This window comes from Arachis hypogaea, chromosome 14 (assembly GCF_003086295.3).
Source record: "Arachis hypogaea cultivar Tifrunner chromosome 14, arahy.Tifrunner.gnm2.J5K5, whole genome shotgun sequence".
NCBI classification, from domain to species: domain Eukaryota; kingdom Viridiplantae; phylum Streptophyta; class Magnoliopsida; order Fabales; family Fabaceae; genus Arachis; species Arachis hypogaea.
The window spans coordinates 125,163,130-125,186,743 of NC_092049.1; the positions used below are offsets into that span (position 1 = coordinate 125,163,130).

The window sequence follows — 23,614 nt, forward strand, 5'->3', positions numbered from 1 at the left end:
TAACCAAAATTCTAGCTGAAATTCATCAAAAACCAATAAACATGCAGAAACAGCCAATTTCCCGATAAAATCATAGCTAAAATTGGAGCCCTGTTTTACACCAAGATAAGAATAGCCTTAACCAGAAACAGAAATGTGGCTGACCGGAGTACGGCGAAGTCCGAAGCGGAGCTTGACGAAGCCGATGACTAGACCGGTGTGGCGCTTCATCATCTCCTCCTTGATCTGAGACGGTTCCATTTTCGACAGATCGGCGGGCGGGAAAGATGGCTCCTTCTTCTTGTCCCATTCCTTCCAAGACTCGTCCTCTTCGTCATCGTACACGTCATCAAGGTCATCGCTGATGTGCACCTTGCGCTTTCCTCCATGGGCAAATTCGTAATTTTGCAGCACCAGAAGTAGTAGAAGAAGAAGGAAGGTGGTAGTGGAGCTCATTGCGTAATAAGTGTTGCGAATTGGTGAGAAGTTGTTATATATTGCTCATAAATTGAAGGGCATAGAGAAACACACAGAAACACCGATTACTTCTACATTTAAAGAATAGAACAAAAACCACCTTAAAATTATTTTTTTATTATTTGAAGAACATACGGAAGAAGTTTTACATCTATCACTGCTCCATTGTTGGATGAACTAATAATGCACTCGCTCTACATCGAACTCTATTAATTTCCAATAGATAACAGAGTCTCAAAGTAGTGATGAACAGATCTAGGCACTCTATCTAATTTACAAAGAACCCTCAAACCATAATTTTTTAGGCTATAAGACATTATTTTACCATCTTGGAACAACACAAGCATGGAATCCTCCTCCTCTTCTTCTTGGCGAAGAACAAAACTTAACACACAAAATGGATTACTTGAAAGATTCCAGCACAAGGCCGATTCCCCATCATGCATGCGATTAAGATTGACACGGTATCTGGCAACCCATGAAGAGTAATCTTCCTCTAATTCCCAAATATCAAACTCCAAACTATCAGATAGAATCAAGTGCAGCCTTCCTTTACATTCTCCTAAATACTTAACACCCAAGAGCTCTGAATTTGAGTCAACACATGCAGGGACTGCAGGCAATTTATCAAAGCAAAGCCGATTGACATCGAAATAAACGGAATTGTCATCATCTAAACGAAACCAATGAACAGCACCATTGCAATAAACTCCCTCTGGGACACGTAAATCATTAGGAAGATTGCAAACAACACTACTCCAACAAGACGTCTCTGAGGAATACAAACGAATCCCAATTCGGGGTTTGAGTTGATTGAGACGACTATAATAATGTCCAAACGGAGCTTCCATTTCACCAAATAAAATAACTTTGTAAGAAAGAGGTTGTTTTAGAGGTTCGAAAACAAGATAAGCCTTCAAGTCTAAAGGGTCAAATATGTAGATATCTTCATTACATGGGGAATCTACATCGCCAAGGGGGTAATCTAGATAAACGCAGTGGTCATTGCTGATGGCTGGGTTGCATATGCGAAAGTGGGATTCTAGTCGTATCATAAAAGACTCAAAAGTTGTTAAACCAGAATTGGGTGTGGGTGTAACATTACATAGTAATAGACCATTACAAGAGTGTATAATAGTAGAAGACATGTATTTGCGTCGATCAAGATCAAGGTGGAAGAAGATTTTGTTGGCGTTGTTATTATTGGTGTGGAAGGGAACAATAGAAGCTCTTTTGGCCTTCGTGTCTCCGAAATTCTGAACCAACAGAGCAGTGGGTGGAGGTTTGTTATTGTACTTGGAATATAAACGACAAGTGTGTGAATAACGGAATTTGGGGTTGGAGATGATTGACAACCATTTCTTGCACACGCATTTGCATTGAATCGCTTGTTTCACTGGCAATCGGAGAAGGATCTCCGTTAAGAGATCCATGTCTCGTATCACAGTGTCCCATGGACTCTCCATTGTTACCAAACCAACAGAGAAGTTGCGTGGTGTTGTAGGCTACGGTTTCTCCGCTTTATATCTTATGACTTATATAGACCTCGTTTGGGTAAGTAGATCTTTGTTTGAGTTATCTTTTTTTTAAAGATCTTATAAAAAAGTAAAAATAATTTTATGTTTGGATATCTCATACAAAAAGATCTTTTTATGGGGTCTGTCTTTGCTTTTTGAAAATGCACAATAACTAATTTATAATTTAGTTCTCAAATTTTATATGGGGAGAATTTTAAAATATCAAAAGATTTGAATCTTTTGATGTAATTTTTAATAAATTTAAATAAATCTTTATCTTTATCTTTATCTTTATCTTTATCTTTATAGTATACAAATGGGGAGCTCATATGCTGACGTGGCGCTCATACGTTGAGTTTGGGAGTTCATTTGCTTAGGTGTCGTCACTAGAAATTTTTAGAATTATATTTATTAATTATAAATTATTATTTGTTTAGGTTGTTATTTTCAAATTTTAAGTTTGGATTGTTTTACTTAGGTTGTTATTTTTTAAATTTTAAATTATTTTATTTGTTTGAATTATTTTATTTAGATTTTTATTTTTTAAATTTTAAATTATTTTATTTAAGTTGTTATTTCTTATCAAAAGATTTGAATCTTTTAATGTAATTTTTAATAAATTTAAATAAATTAAATATAAATTATTAGATCATTTATCAATTTAATTTAATATTTTAAATTAAATGGTACAACAACAACAACAACAAAGCCTTGTCCCACTAAGTGGGGTCGGCTACATGAATCAAACGACGCCATTGTGCTCTGTCATGTATCATGTCTACAGAAAGACCGTTTACATGTAGATCTCGTTTGACCACCTCATGGATGGTCTTCTTAGGTCTTCCTCTGCCTTTCGCCCTTTGTCCATCTTCCATCTCATCCACCCTCCTGACTGGATGTTCTATCGGTCTTCTTCCCACATGTCCAAACCACCTGAGACGCGATTCAACCATCTTTTCCACAATGGGTGCTACTCCAACTTTCTCCCTTATATCTTCATTCCTTATTTTATCCAATCGCGTATGACCACTCATCCATCTCAACATCTTCATCTCTGCCACACTCAACTTATGTTCGTGCTCCCCTTTAGCCGCCCAACACTCCGTACCATACAGCATAGCCGGTCTTATAGCGGTGCGATAGAATTTACCTTTAAGTTTTAAAGGCACTTTTTTGTCGCATATAAAACCAGATGCGCTCCGCCATTTTGACCAACCTGCTTGGATCCTATGATTTACATCCTGTTCAATCTCTCCATTATCCTGTATGATGCACCCAAGATACTTAAAACTTTTAACTTTTCGCAGGATGTTTTCTCCAATCTTCACCTCTATATTGGAGTTTTCCCTTCTCAGACTGAACTTACATTCCATATATTCCGTCTTGCTACGGCTTATGCGCAGACCATACGCTTCTAGAGCTTCTCTCCATAACTCCAACTTCTTATTTAGGTCTTCCCTTGACTCTCCCATAAGGACGATATCATCGGCAAAAAGCATGCACCATGGCACAGGCTCTTGGATGTGCTCTGTGAGTACTTCCAAGACTAATGTGAAAAGGTATGGACTTAAGGATGATCCCTGGTGTAATCCTATACCAATAGGGAATTCCTCTGTCACACCACCTTGAGTCTTCACACTAGTTGTGGCCCCATCATACATGTCTTTAATTGCCCAAATATATGCGATCCTTACTCTCCTCTTTTCTAAAACCTTCCATAAGACCTCCCTTGGTACCCTATCATACGCTTTTTCCAAATCAATAAACACCATGTGTAGATCCCTTTTATTACTACGATACCTCTCCATCATCCTTCTTAATAGATATATCGCTTCAGTGGTAGATCTGCCTGGCATAAATCCAAATTGGTTCTCTGTTACTTGTGTCTCTTTTCTCAACCTCCGTTCTATCACCCTTTCCCATAACTTCATAGTATGACTCATAAGCTTAATCCCTCTATAGTTTCCGCAACTTTGTATATCCCCCTTATTCTTGTAGATAGGTACCAAGGTGCTCTTTCTCCACTCATCAGGCATCTTCTTTGACCTTAAAATCTCATTAAAAAGCTTGGTTAACCAGTTGATGCCTTTTCCTCCAAGACCCTTCCAAACCTCAATCGGGATATTATCAGGTCCTACTGCCCTGCCATTTTTCATCTGCTTTAGAGCCTCTTTTACCTCGAAGTCTCGAATCCTTCGATAGTAGTTAAAGTTTTGATCTTCTTCCCTTGTGCATAATCGACCAAGGCTCGGAAGAGTCTTCTGTCCCTCATTAAATAACTCGTAGAAGTAGCTCTTCCACCTTTCATTAATCTTCTCCTCTTGAGCCAATACCTCTCCATCCTTATCCTTTATGCACTTAACCTGATCCAAATCTCTCGTTCTTCTTTCCCGACTCTTTGCGATTCTATATATACATTTTTCTCCTTCTTTCGTGCCCAAAGACTGGTAGAGACCCTCATATGCTCTTGTTCTTGCTTCACTTACAGCCACTTTTGTCTCTTTCTTAGCCGCCTTATATTTTTCCCAGTTATCTGCATTGCGGCATAAAGACCACTCTTTAAAGCATTCCCTTTTTTTCTTTATCTTTTCTTGTATACTCGCATTCCACCACCAGGACTCCTTGTCTCTTGGTCCTATTCCTTTAGATTCACCAAAACTTTCTTTTGCTGTTCTTCTAATAACTTCTGCCATCTCCCTCCACATCTCTTCCGCGCTTCCATTCCCATCCCACTTTGCCTCTTCTCCTACCCGTCTTAGGAAGCTTCTTTGTTCCTCCCCTTTCATCCGCCACCACCTCGTCCTTGGGTTCTTCGTATGATGTCTTTTCCTCAACTTTTGCTCAACGCGAAAATCCATGACGAGCACCCTATGTTGTGTTGTCAAACTCTCTCCCGGGATAATTTTACAATTAATGCAAAATTTCCGGTCGACTCTCCTCAACAAGAAGAAGTCGATTTGAGAGCTTGTCATGCCACTCTTATAGGTTATAAGATGTTCGTCTCTCTTTTTAAAACATGTATTTGCGATGAGAAGATCAAAAGTTGAGGAAAAGTCCAAAATAGTTTTACCCTCGGCATTGATCATCCCGAAACCATGGCCTCCGTGAGTACTCCCATATCCAGTCACTTCTCTCCCAACATGGCCATTTAAATCTCCTCCTAAGAAAATCTTATCTCCCAAAGGTATGCCTTGAACCAAACTCTCTAGATCCTCCCAAAACCTTACCTTGTGTTGTTCGTCCGAACCCACTTGTGGTGCATAGGCGCTAATCACATGGAAAGCACCTCCCTCCACCACAAGTTTGATAGAGATGATCCGATCTCCCACCCTCTTGACATCCACTACGTCTTTCTTCCACTGCTTATCCACAATTATTCCAACCCCATTCCTATTCTTCACCTTTCCTGTATACCAAAGTTTGAAACCAGAAGTATCCAACTCCCTAGCCTTTGCACCAACCCATTTCGTTTCTTGTAGGCACATAATGTTAATCTTCCTCCTTGTCATGGTGTCCACCACCTCCATGGACTTTCCTGTTAGAGTGCCTATGTTCCATGTCCCAAATCTCAACCTTCTGTCGCTTCGACCTTTACCTTTTCCTTTGTGAACTAGCTTATTTACCCCCGTCCGTTCACGAAAACGCGAGAACCCTTGCTCATTTAACACTACATCCGGGCACCGATGCAGCGGCTCTTGCTTCGACACCGTACTCGAGCCATACGGCGCGTTGCTTCCGGGCAACGACCTAGCTTTAGCGCAATAATGTCTTTGATTCATGTCATGGGGGTTCGGCTATATTTTTATGTTGGTTGCCGAAGACCTAACACAACCCTCCTCCTTTATCCGGGCTTGGGACCGGCTATGTACCGCAAGTGTAACATAGGCTGATTTTAGTCAGATCCGAAACTTGTTAGTATTGTCATGTTTAGATAATTTGCGTGACGCAAATGACAACGGAATCAAATCTTTGTAGAAAAGCTAGAAGGGAAGGTCCACAACATTGATGACATGCATGATGCAGCTGAATAAGTTGATTCAAACCTAATAACTGCTAACATTTATAATTTTATATGCAAAACTGAATTTCTGATAAAATTTTTTTCCATGAAAATTTATTTAATTATTATAAAATTTCAAAAATAATATATAGCTATGTTTGAAGGATTGCATTATATTATTGTCATCACATGCTCTTCATCAACTGCTATAATAATAATAACTAGATAAGTATCAAATCTAATGAGTGAAAAACAAAAGGAAAAATATAGAGTACCAACATATTATCTGCTAACTTATTGCCAACAATAATTAATTATTATATTTTAAATATATATATATAAAGAGACACATCCAGAAAATATATCTATAAAGACACTTTTATTAAACACAGCCATAAAAAAGATATTTTTATTAGACACATCCCTGAAGACACTTCCATTAAACACAGTTATAAATAAGAGTTGGCAGAAGTTGACAGAAATGTTGTTGGTAACGTAGCAGCAGCGAAAACAAAAACATGAATTATATATACTGTATTATTACTCCGATTCAATGACCCCAATGTTGTTATGTGTGCACAATTATTTTATTGTATTTATATAGTTTATTTATAAAAAGATTAATTTATATAAAATTCTGTTGGCTACTACAGTTTATACATTGAGTAATATAAAATTATATGACAAAGGAATAATACTAAGTTAATTAATTTTTTTCATATAATTTAAAAAATTAATAAATATCAAATCAAGTACTCTATATAATTAAATATCAAATTCAATACTCTACACAATTAATAGTTTAGATAGTTTAGGAAATTAATCTTTATAGTATACAAATGGGGAGCTCATCTTTATAGTATACAAATGGGGAGCTCATATGCTGACGTGGCGCTCATACGTTGAGTCTGGGAGTTCATTTGCTTAGGTGTCGTCACTAGAAATTTTTAGAATTATATTTATTAATTATAAATTATTATTTGCTTAGGTTGTTATTTTCAAATTTTAAGTTTGGATTGTTTTACTTAGGTTGTTATTTTTTAAATTTTAAATTATTTTATTTAAGTTGTTATTTCTTAAATTTTAGATTGTTGTTCTTAGATTATTATTTTTTAATTTTAAGTTATGAATCAACTATAAAAGTATAAGTCATGAGAGATGTAAAGTACCACGATTTAAAGTACATCAATCTCTTTTTTTACATATATCCAAAATCTCTCTACTTATTCCAATGGCTGGAATTCACAAAATTACAGACATCAGTCCTACAATCGACAATTTATGTGTACGTATAGAGTGATACGGCTATGGACACTACCAAGTTACGAAAATTCTCCATTGCCATACGGAAATTACCAGGCGTACTGATGTGCACAGACTTCCAGAATCGTCAAGTATCCCACAATATGGATTTAAGTTTGTGAGTTTTGACACTCTCGATGCTCTTGGGTATGATTGCACGTATGTATTTAGTTAGTAAGTTTGTTATTTTAGAAAAGTATAATTTATTTATAAATTTATTTGTTTTATTGATAATTTCGGTTGTGTTTTTTTTTTAACAAATTTATTGACAATATTTTTTTTATTTTAAATCATTTCAGATGTTGTTGGATATCTTGCTGGAATTGGGAGTAAGAGAACTCTTGAAAAGGATGACAAATCTACCAAGTACACTATTATTGAATTAAAGATTGATGATGGATAATTATATATTTATTTTTATAAATATAAAATTTTTTATAATCTCATCTTTTTAAATTATTATTTTAATTTATTTTATTATAAATATTTTTATTAATATTATTAATAAGTAACAAATGTATCTTTAACTAACATTAAGCTTCGTTATAATTTTTTGGATTCAAAGGCATCGTTTTTAAACGTCTACGTATTTAAATTTTTTGAAAAAATCGCTTCGGATTAATTTTGAAAAAAAAAAAGTATTCAAATTTAAAAAAAAATTAATAAAAAGCATTCTTTTCGTGGTTTGTTTCTTACAAATTTAAAATAATTAATTATTTGATGTTATTTTATTGGTAATTACTTTTTGAGTTATAATTATTTTTTATTTATTTTGTTATAAAAAATATATATTTAACATTAAACATTCTTTTTGATATAGAAAAATAATGGAGTGTGCACTTTTTAGCAACTATGCACATGAATTAAATGCTTTTTTAGAATCCGACAATAAGAATAGAGCTGTTGTCGTCTTACAATTTGTTAGAGTGAAGTTATATAACGGTAATATTTATCCATAATTTATTAACAATATATTTTTATGTGAGCTTTTACTTATTTTTTATGTGAATTTTTACTCATTTTGTATTAAATTAAATTTTTTAGAAAAGATTATTTTATAAAATTTTATGTATGGCACAAAGATGTTCTTCAATCTTGAAGATGTAAATGTCATCCAATTTAAAAATAGGTGGGTATATTTTTTTAAAAAAAATCTTTAGTTTCATAATATGTGTTATCTAACATAGTTTTTTTTTTTTTTTTTGCTTTATTTATCTAGCTTTGTAAGATTTGAAGAACCTAAGAGTAACATCGGTGAAATTCCAAATGAGGCTGCATTCTTAAAAATTTAGCAAGGACTTCACAGTTCAGAATAAGCATCTATGGGAAAGTAGTTGATGTCATCCATAATACTTTGCATATCAAACACACACACGTCACAGATAAATAACACTAAGAAAATGTGCACAAAAAAATTAATTTAAAAAAATAAGAAGAATTTTTACATTAGTACAACAGAAATTATTGGAAAAACTTTTAGATTAATAACCATCTTAATAAATTAGCAAAATTGTAGAACCAAAAATCATATATTTACCTCTTGGACAATAACACATTAATAACCACCTAAAAAAAAAGACTTCTAGTGCTTCTGGAGCAACTCCAGTCATAATAGGTTAGAGTTTAAGCTTGCTAAAATCAAATTTCAAACTCAAGAAGTTTCAAATTCTATGGTCGCTTATTGAAGTGAACCAAAATACAAAAAATATTTAATAAATTTTTTGGATCTCATGTCATTTATCATATTTATTCAGATTTTGATACAAAAACAACTCAAGATTGATTTTGATCCCACAATTAATTTGTTTATATTAAATGTTAAGGTGGTGACAAAAAATAATCTTTATGGACAAATAAAGCGTTAAAGTTTGTAATACATTTATTAAAATAAAATTAAGTTTTAGTACTTGTAAATTTAACAACTACCTTTAATACACTTTTTTAGCTAAACTCTTAAAATATTTTTAAACCAAAAGAAAAAAGTTTCTACAGAAATTGAATCTTAAAAAAAAAAATCATGCTTTAGACAATTGCCAAAATTTTGTTTAACAAAAAAAGGAATTACATAATTATACTTAAAACAATCATCTTGTCATAATTTAAAGTGTGACAACTAATTTGGCATCAGCAGAATCACCTTGCTTCTTAATCTGTAAAACATGTGATGCTGGATTCCCTCCGGAGAGCACACCACCAGCAGCCATTATCCCCAAAGCAATGACTCCATGCAGCACATACTCCATTCCCTATAGAGAGAACACATGATCCTGAAAATTCACAGATTCATGGTGGCGTTTTTTTGCTGAAAGTTTGTTTAACATAAACACAACATAAATATAAGAGGATATTTCCTTAATATAAGAGAAAACTGACCTGCGGATATTCCTGAGGAAAGAAATAACAGCCTGTGGAATAAGCATTTTCTCTTCTCTATTTTCAGCATAATAATCCAAGTAGTTTCGTTGAAGTTCTATAACAGGCCTAAGAATTGTCTAAACCAAATGTAACTGCAGCTTCAAAAAAATACGACAGAGTGAAGCTTAGGAATGATTCCACAATGGCACGAAAAACCCTAACTAAAGCAAGGTACTTTACTAAGAAATAAATATAAACATATAAATGAAACACAGTATCACACTCAAGTGCATTTGCAGTACTCATACTGCACCAATGACACCCCATCTAAAAGTAATCGTGGAAAAAGAAAAATAAACTCAAAACAAAACAAAAAAACAAAAAAAAAAAAATATTGTCCCCAACCATAAAGTGATGACATATTGTCTCCATAAGAAGGAATTATATTAGAAGACTAATTTTGATTTTACTAATAAAGGACAAAAGAAATCAAAATACCAATAATATCACACTATCACAAAATTAATGTAATCTAATACTATATGCATTTAGATTTGGAATTCAATCTTGAATTGAGACAATGCATAAAGCACAAGTCAAGAGGGGGCAAAAAAGATTATTTTCTTTTAAAAAAAATAAGTAAAAAAGAACATCTTCCCAAAATATATATAGCATAGAAAAAACCAAAATTACCTGCATAAATTTTAGGAAGAAAATCTTATAATTAAATTATGCACACTATACACTAAGTTTCCACATAGTGATGGCTGCCTATAGAAGCATCGAAGCTGCAAAAAAGAAAATGAAAGAGCTTAATTATTTTTCTTTTCCTTTTTTTTTTTCTCACTCAGTCCAGTTAAAACATCACTAATGAACATAGATTTTCATGCCATTTTGCATATACACAAAAATGGTAACACTGAAACACTAAATCACATCTCTTACAATCACACAACAGACAATTAACACCAAAAAAAAAAGAAATTAAAACAAATAATAACTTTGAGCAATTAGAATTGGTTCCTGGAAATAAACAATGTCGACTATCTACTAAGAAAAAAATAAAGCAAATCTTCTACGGCCGCCAATATAATTATGGATGTAATGACATGAAAAAAGTGGTGGAATTATTAGAACAATAGAACACGCCACTCTTTGTATCCTTTGTTACCAAATAAGATTGAACAATGAATTACAGATGGTCAAGTATTAATTAATTTACGAAACGTTTAATGTCAGAAATTAAAAGTTAGACCAAAGATTGGTCTTGATGTCCAATAGTCTCATCTATTATTTATGAATTGTTAAAGGAAAGGAAAAACATCAAATTCAAATGACAAATGTCAATTTAAAGAGTGTTAATGCCACCATAAAATGCTTTCAGGAAGGCAAAGATCATTGTATGAGACATTTATCTAACAGCAAATCTATCTCCTCACCTTAATTAAAGTGCTAATGCTGGCCATCGCAAATCAAGATAATAATGAGTTACTATTAATGCCTTTTCACATAATCCTGCTTTTAATGCTTCAGTGCTGCTCATTGTGGTACTCCCAATCATAAGAATGAATGGAATTTTAAGAATGACTGCCAGATTAAAATATTATGACAGCAAACATAAAGAACTTGTTAGAAATAAAAAATAAAAAATAAAAAAACATATATACGTGCTAAGAAAGAAAATTAAAAACAAAGAGAAAACCATATGCTTTATACAGAAAGCACGTAATAAATACTGACCATCTTCCTCTACTCAATGATAAACACATAATGCAAAATAAATAAATAAATAAAATACATTAAAGGAAAAGAGAACTAAGATGAATTGTTACATGACCCATTGGCATCATCATCCAATTCGAAATGAATAGCATATCAATAAATGTAAGGATGAAGTATTTGATGAGAAAATGGAATGGAATGCAATGGAAGTAACTATAACAATTTACAAAAAATTTCACTGATAAAATGGAACAACAACATTCACAACTCATATCATAATTACATTAAAATTATTACCTTTACAGATGACATTATGGTCTTCTTTAGATAGGATTAGTGCCTTCTAATCATCTGTTGCTAAGTATTGTCTAAACAATGATACCTTAATCATAAGTTGGAACATAAGAAACTAAAGATAAGTTGTAGAAGTCTATGACTCTATGTTGATTTCTCAAGTTACCTACAGCTGAATTGCTGGAAAAAATTAAGTGACTAAACATACATGCTAATTGCTTTTTAAATAAAGAACAAGATCACAGAATCCTCAAGGGTTTTCAGTAATAGTCACTCGAGTAATGCAGAATTTTCAATTTCCTCATACTTGATAATGTAAGACATAGAAATGATAGAATTGTTCTATACATAATTTATATCATCACATAGTATATATGGAAGCATAGGAAATAGTAAGCCAAAGTAATACCCTGTTGTTGCAGAATTTCTTCCATTCTTAGGGTTTAATTTTGGCTGATTCAAAAAAAATGTTCACCCACTTTCTTCATGGATCCATTAACTTCTCCTTTTTCCAATAAGAAAAAGCCCTAAATAATTGAATCACATATTTATCAAACATGAAAGACTTGAAACTGAACAAATGAATAATAGGTAAGGTAGTAAATCTAGAAAGAATGTTCAAAATAGAGCCTTCTCTGTTTATTTTTTCTCTTTAATTTTTTTGATACAGAAGTAGAAGAGAGAAATATAGCTCTTAGTTACCGCTTACCAATACTCGAAAGTATGATCAAAATAACTCCCTTGCACTGCTTCTAAAGGGTAAGCCTCCCCTGAACCAAAAAAAAGCACAGCACCATAACATTTACTTTCACATTTTAATTTTCAACAGAAAATCCACTTCACAATCCACCTAAACCGTGGGAAAAACCAAAAAACAAAATAGGTACTATAAAATTTTTAAAAAATGGCTAAAAAGCTTTCACTTACCAGCATAAGTTTTCTCCAGAACTTACAATTAAAGTCCTCATTTTGCACTTGATCTTGTTTTCACCTTCCACTAGCTTCTCCTTGATCTTAGTTTGCAGAATTAAACTTCAAAATCATCACTTAATTCACATATGTAGTTTAAAGCTTACAATAAAGTAATTTAAAGCCCCTAAAATACTAAATAGATGTCCTTTTATTCTGCAAAGCCTCTTAAGGAATTCAAACATACACACATATTGAAACTAAATAAAGTAACACCTCATTTAAATTCCTAAAGAAGCCACCTTAAATTATTTAAAATTCTCATTAGTTATTTCTTTAATTCTAAAGCCACTTCATTCGTTTGAAAGAAAAAAAATTATGGTAGATCGACCAATATTTTAGAATTCTAAAATAATTCTAACCAGATGAAGAACAAATTCAAAAAATTGAGAACTGATTAGCTATATTAATTTTAAATTTCAACAAACTGCATCCAAATAAATTCATTTAATTTCATGAAGTTAAAAAAATTAAGATACATATTTCATACCTTCATACAGGCAACAACAACTTGTTCCCAAAGGGAGAAGATCTCCTCTTGAGCTGGCTCAGGCATGAAAGCATGAAGTCCCTGCAAAAAGAGAGTTAAGTGTAGCATCTTCTAGCAAACTTTTGAAACTGAATATTATAGAAAAAAAAAAAACATATATATCACATTTCATTACCATAATTGTCAAGGACCTGCACATGATTGAGTACATCATTGCTTTGGAAATTTCTCTAAGCCTAGAATACTGTTTTAAAATTATGCCTATAATGCTTGCACCAACAAACTTATAACATCTTAACTTAAATATATAGTACGTTTCAACGTAGAAGTAAAAATACTACATGCATCCAAAGAAAGAAAAAGCATATGTGAGCTAGAATTTTCTCACAAAGACACATTACCATCACATGAATGAAGAGAGCACTTTTTGTTTAAAAAAGAAGAGAAAACTTTTGACATGTATAAAAGTATAAAAACTAGATTGGGATAAAATATCCCATCAAATATGGAAGAGTAAAGCCTTGATATATAGGGTTAAACCATGTAAGAATGCATCTCAATCCCTTTCAATATCAGTTAGAAGAACACCATTGGTCAGACCATGTGCAGGATCAAAGGGATGCCAAATAAGTAATGCTATTCCCAAAAAAATGTCAAAAAGAAACTTTGCTTCCTTATATGATTGAAAACCTCTAAAATTAAGGAGTGGAAATTTATGCAAGTGTGGCATTTTATATGTCAATAATCTGATACCAATAATGTTCCTTGCATTTTTAGTTGACATTCCATAACTGTAAGCATAAAGAATGTCATCATTATCTACAAATCATCAAACCAAAGCAAATTATATATAAGACAGTAATTGTGAAGGATATGGGTTCCATCCATGATGACGAAGAATTTTAGAAAACACACCACATAAATCAGATTACTAAAACAAATGGAAAACAACGAAAAAATAAATTCTTGTACTGATAACACGATGATAGTAACTTGAAATTTTTTTTGACACAATCCAAACACGCTACCTTAAAAAAATTCACTTCTTAGCTGATTTTATCTATGATCATTTGAAAGGAGAGAAAAAAATAAACCTACAATCAATTACTGAAATAAGGATGTTTCTCCTTCTTCTCTCGTGCTTCCGCTCTTCACCGTCATGTTTTCTTCATCTCTGTTTTGATGGAAACGTGGGAGGAGACCCTGGTGTAAGAGAGGAGAGATTGAGAGAAAAGGTGTAGAGAAGTCAGTGGTCATCAGAAATTCCTTGCAATCAATAGTCCCAAGCCCACTTGTTATAAATAAATTGACTGAAGATCAAGTTTAGGGACAAAGATACCTTAATGAAGCCAATTTCCTTAGCATTGCTATGGAAGCGCTGCCTGAAACAAAAATAAAATATTAGTCTAGTTCAAATTTTGGCTGAAAACAGGCATTTTCTGTTAAATATATAGGACAAAATATTTAAGCATTACTATGTTCATCAGAATCAAAACTCCATAGGAGCACGTCCAGATCACTGAAGTACACCGTCGTAAGTAACTGGGTCATCGCATTCGCAGAACCCGCTGCCGCCCGCGAAGGAAGGACTACGAAGCCATTATACGGAGGACTGCGGAACCAACAGCGGCGATGGCCACCATCACCGTTGTAGCCTCATTCCTCTTCCTCTCTCTCTTGATCTAGCGTCTTTGTCTCTTACTGTCTTTCTCTCCTTTAACCCTCTCCGGTTTTGTGATGCCGGAGGAAGTCTTCTCCCTACCTGCGCCACCTACTCCTCCCCACCAAGAGTTACAGCTCTGTCTCATCTTCATCTTCTCCGGTTTTGCCAGGTGAATTATATTTAAGAAAAGTCTAGGGAACCAGCAATTTTATTGAATGTTGGCCAGCATGTAGCCAGCAGAGAAAGGTGAGCCATTGGATGAAATCTCACACCAATCTCACACCATTAAATCATCATTGATGGCTATATGATGGCTACTAATCACAAAAATTGCTAGCCCCCTAGCATTGCTCATATATTTATTTTTATTAACATTTATTTTTATTTATTTTTTAAAAATTATTAGATTATATCTTTCAATCAAAATTAAAATCAAATCAATCTAATAATTTCAGCAAAACAACAAAATAAAAATCAAATTAGATTGTGCTTGTTCTTTTTCATTCGGTATCAAAATTCATTGTTGCCCCAAAAATGATAAACCAAACCCTAACCAAGCAAAAACTCAGATGCAGGCCAGCGAGCTATAGCTCAAATGGCTCCACATACTCTATACTCACCTAGAGGTCGCGGGTTCGAGTCCACTCCTAACTTTGGGAAAAAAAACCTTTGCTTCCCTTAGATTTGGGTGCAGCAAATGTTGATTTTCCAATCTTAAAAGAACTATGTTCCCTTTTAAGATTGAAAAAACAACATTTGCTGCACTCATGTATGCTTGTTTCTTGGTTTTGGCTTCTTGGCCAATGAAAACCTCCCCTTCAACTTCCCCAATGTGACAAATGTAAGCCTCGTCCTTGTGTCATTGCTGTAATAAATTACACAACTTAACATGTCTCAACAACGAAAAATATAATACGCATATAAATGGAAAGGGAGCAAATTCTAATTCATGCAACATCCAACTCAAATTCAAGACAACCAAAACCAATTAAGCATTATTGAACCATACATTAGGATTCTTGATTCATAAACTATTATTACAGATGCAAACTCATTCTCTACACCCTTTGAACGGTAGAACCCATAAAGGAAATGCAAAGAACAGAAAACGGCAGAACAGAGAAGAACCTTGAGGAAAGGCGAGGGTACCCAGAGAACAGAGAAGAACAGAGCTGGTCACGACAAGGAAAGGCGGACGGCAGAACAAAAGACGGCGGAACAGAGCGGCGGTGCGACTACGATCCAAAGAGGCGAAGCTACGACCAGAGACTCGACGCGCTTGTGGTGGCGGCGGAAGATACGCAACTGCAGTGCCAGCTGCCTGCTCCGGTGCCAGCTGCGGGGAGACAATAAGCGCCGGCAGCTGAGTTTAGATGATGAGAAGAGTCAGAAGATGAGAAAACCAAGAGGAAAGAGTCGAAGAGGTTCTGTGACTTCAAATTAGGGTTTTTCCAATTTTAAATCCTAATTCGGATCCGGATATTTATATTGGTTAAATAATTTGGATTAAAAAATCAAACTATAAAATTGATATAATTTAGTTTGAATTTTTTTTGTTTAAAATTAATTTTTTTTAAATTGTTTGATTTGGAGGCTAAGATCATCTTGATTTTTGCCATCTTAAATTACACTAACTTGTTCTGCGATTAAATAATATCATGCTTACACCAAACATTTTATAACTTAAATGAAGAAATATTAGTGTAATTTAACATTTTTATTATGAATTGACAAGTGTAGTATCACTTGATTTATGTCATAGTTCTTCTTGAAAGGTTATAGAAGGGCTCATAGTTGAGGGTATATTGAAGACATAGATCAAATTGAAGTCTATTGTGATGGAAGAATGGGATGAGAATAGAGATGAACTGATAGATCTTTTTAGAAAGGTCAGAGATGATTGGTTGCAGAATGATTTCTCTGGTTGGATGGGAGCAAACAGGTAGTTCAATTAAGGGAATGTCTTAAATGTGCCGAGTTAAACTTAGAATTCAATTCACCAAGATGATCTAACAGTATAGATTTAATAGAAGTTATCTGTCAGTACTGTCCAGAATTATGTTAAGATCTTAAGGTATGATGCATGTATATTCGTACTATTCGATACACCAAACAAAAACAACTGAGATTTGATTTTCGGATTTTAGAAAAAAAGTTTGCGTGATTGTTCTTTTGACTTTTGAACTCTTGTTTATTGGTGATTGTGTTTTATACCTATAGATTCTATTTTGGTACTGCTGATGCACTAAGATTTGCAAGCTCAAAAAAGAAAACTAATGATAAATGCTAGTTACAACAAGCTGAAAAAATGAAACGAACTGAAAATCAATTATTCATCTAGAATATATATATATATATATGATGGAATGCAACAGATGAAAGAAGTGAAATTTCCTTTTATATATCAAATATTTATATATTAAGAAAAAACACTAATAAAATAACCTTGTGGTCCAAACCTAGGTATCTTTTTTATTCTTTCCTTAAAGTACTTTGACACATAGAAAATCTCTTTGTGAATAATCATATATATAGCATCACACACACAGACACATGTGTGTGTGATTAATTGATTATTGAGTCTCTCTAATTAAGGCATGGTGCTTCTTATAGGAATACTACACATTTTCTGCTTCATGAAATATTTCCTCAAAGGCTTTGTTGAGGTTCCAAACAAGTTTTCGCTCATCTATGAACCCTTCTTCTGTTGCAAGTGTCACTCTTAACATCCCCATATAGCTCAAAATTGTCACTACAAGACTCTGCAAAAATAATAACATTTTTCAGGGCATGCATATATAAGATTATTTTATTTGTTATCTTGATACAATTTATTTGTAAAATGGGTTGGATAAGGTTTTCCTTTATTACAATGATGCATTATTATATTATTTCATAAGTTATATAATTAGCCAAAGTAATAAATTATAGAAAAAATTTTAAATGCGCCTAGAATACCGATATTATTCTAATAATTTTAATCATTAATTTTAATTAATATTATATTATTTTTTATAACTGAGATGAATGACTAAAATAGTAAAGGAAAAACTACTATTTTGTATCCATGAATTTTGTAAATGCTGACAAAAGTACCTATCAAATAAGAAAACTACCGTTGTACCCATGAAAGATGGGTTCTGTGTGACAATAGTACCCAAACCGTAATTTTTCGTTGACTTTTTAACAAAATTTCCAAATTACTCCTTCTATCTTCTTCCCTAAATTCCAAATTTCACAATCATCATCCTTCGTCTTCCTCCTCTACTGCTGCCAGCCACCAGGCATGAAGACGTTTCCTCCCTCCGACACCTTTTACTGGTACAAAAATGAAGACGTTTCCTCGTACCGAGGTGGCTTGGAGCTGTGGAACCATCATCATCATCATCACCAACCGGAACACGACCTCATACCTCAAGCAAGGCCTCTCTTCCACCAAGATCTTTACAGCTCCGCGGCCGGCTGCTCTAGGAGTGGGTCCAACCACCGTGTCCGACGATCAGTCACCCTCGAGATCGGCCTTCCTAGTGACGGCGTCGGCCGTGGGGAGCGGAGCAGCAAGTGGAGCAGGTGGGATTAGCTGCCAGGACTGCGAAAACCAGGCGAAGAAGGATTGCCCTCACATGTGGTGCAGGACATGCTGCAAGAGCCGTGGCTTCGATTGCCAAACCCATGTCAAGAGCACTTGGGTTCCCGCTTTCAAGCGCCGCGAGAGGCAGCAACAACTCGCCTCTATCCAACAACAACAGCTTCTTACTACTAATGTTCCCAAGCGCCAAAGAGATCATGTCTGGTGGCTGGCAGCAGCGGAGGAGAAAGACGAAGGATGAGGGTTGTGAAATTTGGAATTTGGGGAAGAAGATAGAAGGAGTAATTTGGGAATTTTATTAAAAAGTCAACGAAAAATCACGATTTGAGTACTATTGTCACACGGAATCCATCTTTTATGGATACAACATTAGTTTTCTTATTTGATGAGTACTTTTGTCAGCGTTCACAAAATTTATGGGTACAAATGGTAGTTTTTCCAATAGTAAAACTATTAAAACATCCATATTTTAAAAATATTTGAAATTTTTCTTAATCAATATGTGAACGGACATATCTCTTTTTAAATCAAACAATATTATATGACATATTTAGATATTATTATTTAACCTAAGGTGAGATCATCACTATATAAATTTCTATTTTGTCAATTTCCATATAATTAAGATTTCATTGTTATTTGATAGAGAGGAAGAAAGTTAGTATATACAAGTTACCTGAGGCAAACCACAGAGTGTAAAGAAGAAATCCTTTATGGGATGATTAGCCAAAGCCATTTGCTCCATTGGTCCAACCATGTTGGAAATCAATAAGCTTGAATTTCTTAGTGTCCTATGTATATTTTTAGAGACTTCCTGTAACATTATATTATCACGACACATTAATTAAAATGATGGAGCAACATGGTCATTAATTTGGTTAGGTACGTAATTGCATAAATCTATTATTGAACTAGCTAGTATATATATATAAATATAAAATCCATTAGAAAAAATAAGAACATTTATTTTATTGCATGTGATTCAATCTAAATGTGTGATAGATAATAACTTAAAAGTTAAAAGTAATGTTACAGAATTATTTCTTTTAAGTTAATATTAATAATTTTTTTAATTATTATATTTAACTTAAATTTTAAATTCTAAATTATAAATTCTAATTTTTTTTCAAAAAATAAAAAAAATTTACAATTAAAAAAATTAATTGGCTAAAAATTAGTTCTTTATATTTTTTCATAACTTAGTTATAAACTTCAATAATAATATATAAGATTTTAGGATCATCAAATTTAATATATTTAAAAAAAAAAGTTAAGCTTACCTCTGAGCCTTTTAATTTATGTTCCATCCGAAGAAGCTTTTCAGTTAGAATAGTAGCAAAAGAATTCTTCTTCCTCTTGATGGAATTGTGTGCTTTCTTAACAAATTGGAGTGGGTTTGAAATTGGGTAGTCTTGTAATTTTGGCACTGAAACATGCATATAAGAAATATGGTTTCCCCAAACACCCTTTGCATTAGTCTTTAGCATATCTTGCACTGTGTGATAATCTTTAACATTCCTTGTGTTCACTATTGCCATTGCTGTTGATTTCAATTTTCTTGATTTATAATCCATATCTTGCATGTATAATCGAATCCCGTAGAAGATTATTCCAGTGATCACATCATTTATAGTCTGCAATAATAATAATATTATGTCAAACAAAAAAACCAATTAAATTCTTTATAATCGTTATAAATATAAAAATATTTTTCAAACCGCCGCCTTTAACTATGTTAAATTAGCTAGTATTTCTGTTGATAAATATATATAATATTCTACTAGAAAATAACTTTCTATAGACTAACATTTCAATTCTAGCCAACTTTTTTTGAAATTATATTTTCATTCTTATATTTATAATCTTCCTTCTCGTCAGTTCTCATCTCTAAATCCTAAATTTTAAAATATTCTTTTATTTTTTAGTATATTTGACAAATTTCTAATAATAAAAATAAAATAAAAAAATAAAAAAATATTTTTTTATAAAACTATAATTTATATCTTTTTTTTAAAAAAGATATTTTTATATAATAAATGAATAAAAAAGTATTTTTATTTTGTTTTAGTCAAATATAATTGATAAATAAAAAGATATTTTTATATGAGATATCCAAACATAAAATCACTTTTACTTTTATAAAAAATATTTAAAAAAAATATCATTTAAAAAAAATATTTTTTCAAAAATAACGTCCAAACAAACCCAAAAAATAATTTAAATTTTAAATTCTAAATCTTCTAAAACAATAAAAGTAAAAAAAAAAAATTAACACTAGAAAAATTGTCCAATAAAATATTTGTTTCTTATATATTCATTTTCTAAAATAAATCATCCATGCATGCATTAATTAATAACTACCTAATATGTTGCATTCCCATCTATCTACCCAAACATTAGATTACTATATATGTTAGAAGGGAAGCTAATAAGAAACCCTATATAGATCTCATAGAAAGAAAAAAGAAAATCTGAATATTTAAGAAAAACAAAATAAATAATTAGGAAAAGGAATTAACATAATTAACCATCCTTACCACTCCAAGTTTAGATTTAATCTCTTTGATATGATGAATAGAAAATGAGATATGTGATATGGTAATTGGTAGAAACTCCACTCCTTCAACATTAGACCTTATTGGTGTCTCATCATCTTCCAAAAAAGTGCTTTTCATCACACTCCATCCAAAATCAACAATGGAATTGAAAGTGATAGAGAAAAGCTTAGGCAATATCTTAAGTAAGAACAATTTGTTACTATTATAATCTTTATTGGAGGATGATGATGACTTTGATGGAAATGATAATGGGAGTGAAGGATCATCATGTCTTTGAAGGGAAGAAAGAAGGAGGCCCATGATAGTGTAACCATCTCCAATTGCATGGTGGAATTTGAAGATTAGGGTTCCGGCAGCATTTTTTGTTGGGTATTTGATTATATGAGCTTCCCATAATGGCTTGTTTTTTGGAAGCTTCTCCATTGCTATGCCTGAGAAGTAGGGGTGCACATGGGTCGGGTGAAGCCGGGTTTGATGTGACCCAGACCCGACCCGAAATATACACCGGGTCTATTTATTAGATCCGAACCTGGCCCTAGACCCGATGAAACCAATACACTTTCGGGCCACAATTATACCGGGTGAAAACCGGGTGAAAACCGGGCCGTTAACATTACATTACGTTGATACCTTCTTGTAAGCTAGCATGTAAAAAAATCCAAATTTCTAAGACTCCAACCATTATTTAACATGGTAAAATTCACTTAGAAAAATATAACAAGAACCAACCATTCTTCAAAATTAAAGCATAACCACAATCAATACTAAAGTATAACCACAATCAATACTAATATTGTCTAATAATACCAAATATTTAAATCAATACAAATAACACAATATTATGCATTAGTCTAAAGTCTTATGCATTCTAAACATAAAACATTAACTTATAGTTTTATAATGACTAATAACACAAAATATTAAGATTTATAATACTTAAATTCCACATAAGAATAGTCATGATCCATCACTAATAACACAAAATATTAATTGTGTATGATGACCGGGTCACCGGGCCGACTTCGGGTGACCCGAGCTATGGCCCGGATCCGACCCGAAATAATGACCGGGTCTATTTTTGAGACCCTTACCCGGCCCTAAACCCGATGAAATCACACCAAATTAGCCCCAAAAGTGTTCGGGACCAGGCCGGGCCTTCGGGCCGGACCGGGTTTGTGCACCCCTACTGATAAGTACTCACCATATTGCTTCTCCATTGACATGGCATCACTAAACTTTGGCTCAATTATATGTTCCTCAAATTTTACCTCAACTCTTTTCCATCTCTTCACTCCTTTTTGGTCAACAACCTATGTGTACTCAAACAAGGTTAATTAAGAACTAAATGTTTAATAAGCCTTGCAAATTATGTAAATTTGGATACCAATAATAATATTAGAATTTTTTAATTTCTACCTACATTATTATTATAATGGTATGGTCTCATATATATATATATATATATATATATATATATATATATATATAAACAAAATTTATCTAAGAAATATTCTAAAATTTTGTTTGTACAATGAATGATAGAATATTCTAAAATTATTATTTTTTTCTAAGAAATAAACAATCAGTAAATTAAAGATCTAATCATAAATTTTTATTTAGTATAAAGATTTAATTATAAATTTTTAAATTATAATAATCTAATAAAAAATTAGTGAAATTATAAAAATTAATAGTAATTAAACTAACATTTTTTAAAAAATAATTTTGAAAGATAATTATAAATCCATAAAAAATATTGTGAGATGACAAGCATAAGATATGAACAATATTATATGATCAATAAAATTTATTATTTTTTACTAACAAAAATATTTTTATATTAAATATTAAATATTAAATATTAATAATACAAAAATAAAATATTAATAAAAAATAGCCCCTATATAACATTTGTCATAAAAATATATATCAACTTGAAATTATGTTCATCAATAATTGTACAAAACTTAGAGTTGTATGTATGTATATATATTTGAGTGTGAGAGAGAGCTGACCATTATGGAGGTGAAGCGAGGAATGGAATGAAAAGCATCTCTAACAAGAGACACAATTGGCAAATTATGAATTGGAACTTGAAATTCTAAGACACCAATAATGTATAAATTCAGAAAATCGCTCTCCAAAAATTGTCCCGTTGGACTCACCGGCTCTTTCAAATCCTCCATATAATAATATTCTTACTACTTGCTTCTTCTCATGACTTTCTTCAGAAGATCGAGTAGTCTCTATATATACTAGTAGTATATATATAATGAGATTTTCTTTTAATCAATATAAAAAAAGGACTATTATATTTTATTTATGCTCTCTAGCTAGCTATCTCTTTATTATCCTCCACACCTATATATCCCTGTGAATTGAATAATTGCATGCAACAGTAACAGACTAGTTGGTGCGTCGGCGTATTATATTAGGAACAGAAAAAATACTGCAGGACTAGTAGAATTATTTATTATTTTTATTCAGTAATTAATTAATAATATTTAAAAATATAAATTAAAAATATGTTATTAAATTAATAAAATTAAATTAATAATTAAAATATTAACTAAAAATAACAAATTATATTTGTTTTAGAAATTTTTTCTTATGAATATTTAAAATTGCTATTAAAATATTGTAGTTGAATCTGAAATTTATTTAGTGATCATTTATGAGCATGTGGATATTCACAGATA

General features: G+C 32.4%; 2 protein-coding genes and 1 long non-coding RNA gene across 21 annotated transcripts; all 3 read right to left on the minus strand.

Moving 5' to 3' along the window:
* Positions 1-665: 665 nt before the first annotated feature.
* On the minus strand, positions 666-1,922 carry LOC140178712 (F-box protein At5g07610-like). The gene has a single exon (XM_072215941.1). It carries the CDS (start codon positions 1,920-1,922, stop codon positions 666-668), a length of 1,257 nt encoding a protein of 418 aa, XP_072072042.1.
* A 7,209-nt stretch (positions 1,923-9,131) lies between these two features.
* Positions 9,132-16,231, minus strand: LOC112743998 (uncharacterized). 18 transcript variants are annotated; one of them, XR_003172567.2, is made up of 14 exons: positions 15,897-16,231; positions 15,389-15,633; positions 14,581-14,876; positions 14,445-14,487; positions 14,204-14,308; positions 13,106-13,186; positions 12,574-12,659; positions 12,356-12,416; positions 12,056-12,173; positions 11,650-11,720; positions 11,070-11,217; positions 10,324-10,418; positions 9,649-9,782; positions 9,132-9,542 (listed from the first exon to the last, which is right to left on the minus strand). It is a non-coding gene; the product is annotated as an uncharacterized lncRNA (long non-coding RNA). The 18 variants fall into 18 exon arrangements; XR_011871243.1 differs by having other exon boundaries at positions 9,649-9,788; XR_011871253.1 differs by having other exon boundaries at positions 9,132-9,521; positions 11,650-11,734.
* A 913-nt stretch (positions 16,232-17,144) lies between these two features.
* Positions 17,145-23,229, minus strand: LOC112744000 (wax ester synthase/diacylglycerol acyltransferase 4). Of its 2 annotated transcripts, XM_072214841.1 has the most exons (5): positions 22,931-23,229; positions 20,895-22,225; positions 19,638-19,991; positions 19,034-19,171; positions 17,145-17,530 (listed from the first exon to the last, which is right to left on the minus strand). In XM_072214841.1, the coding sequence occupies exons 2-5, from the start codon at positions 21,336-21,338 to the stop codon at positions 17,387-17,389; spliced, it is 1,080 nt and encodes a 359-aa protein (XP_072070942.1). In that variant the 5' UTR covers positions 21,339-22,225; positions 22,931-23,229; the 3' UTR covers positions 17,145-17,386. The 2 variants fall into 2 exon arrangements, with proteins under 2 accessions (XP_072070942.1, XP_029148103.1); XM_029292270.2 differs by lacking the exon at positions 20,895-22,225 and having other exon boundaries at positions 22,931-23,228.
* Positions 23,230-23,614: the final 385 nt, after the last annotated feature.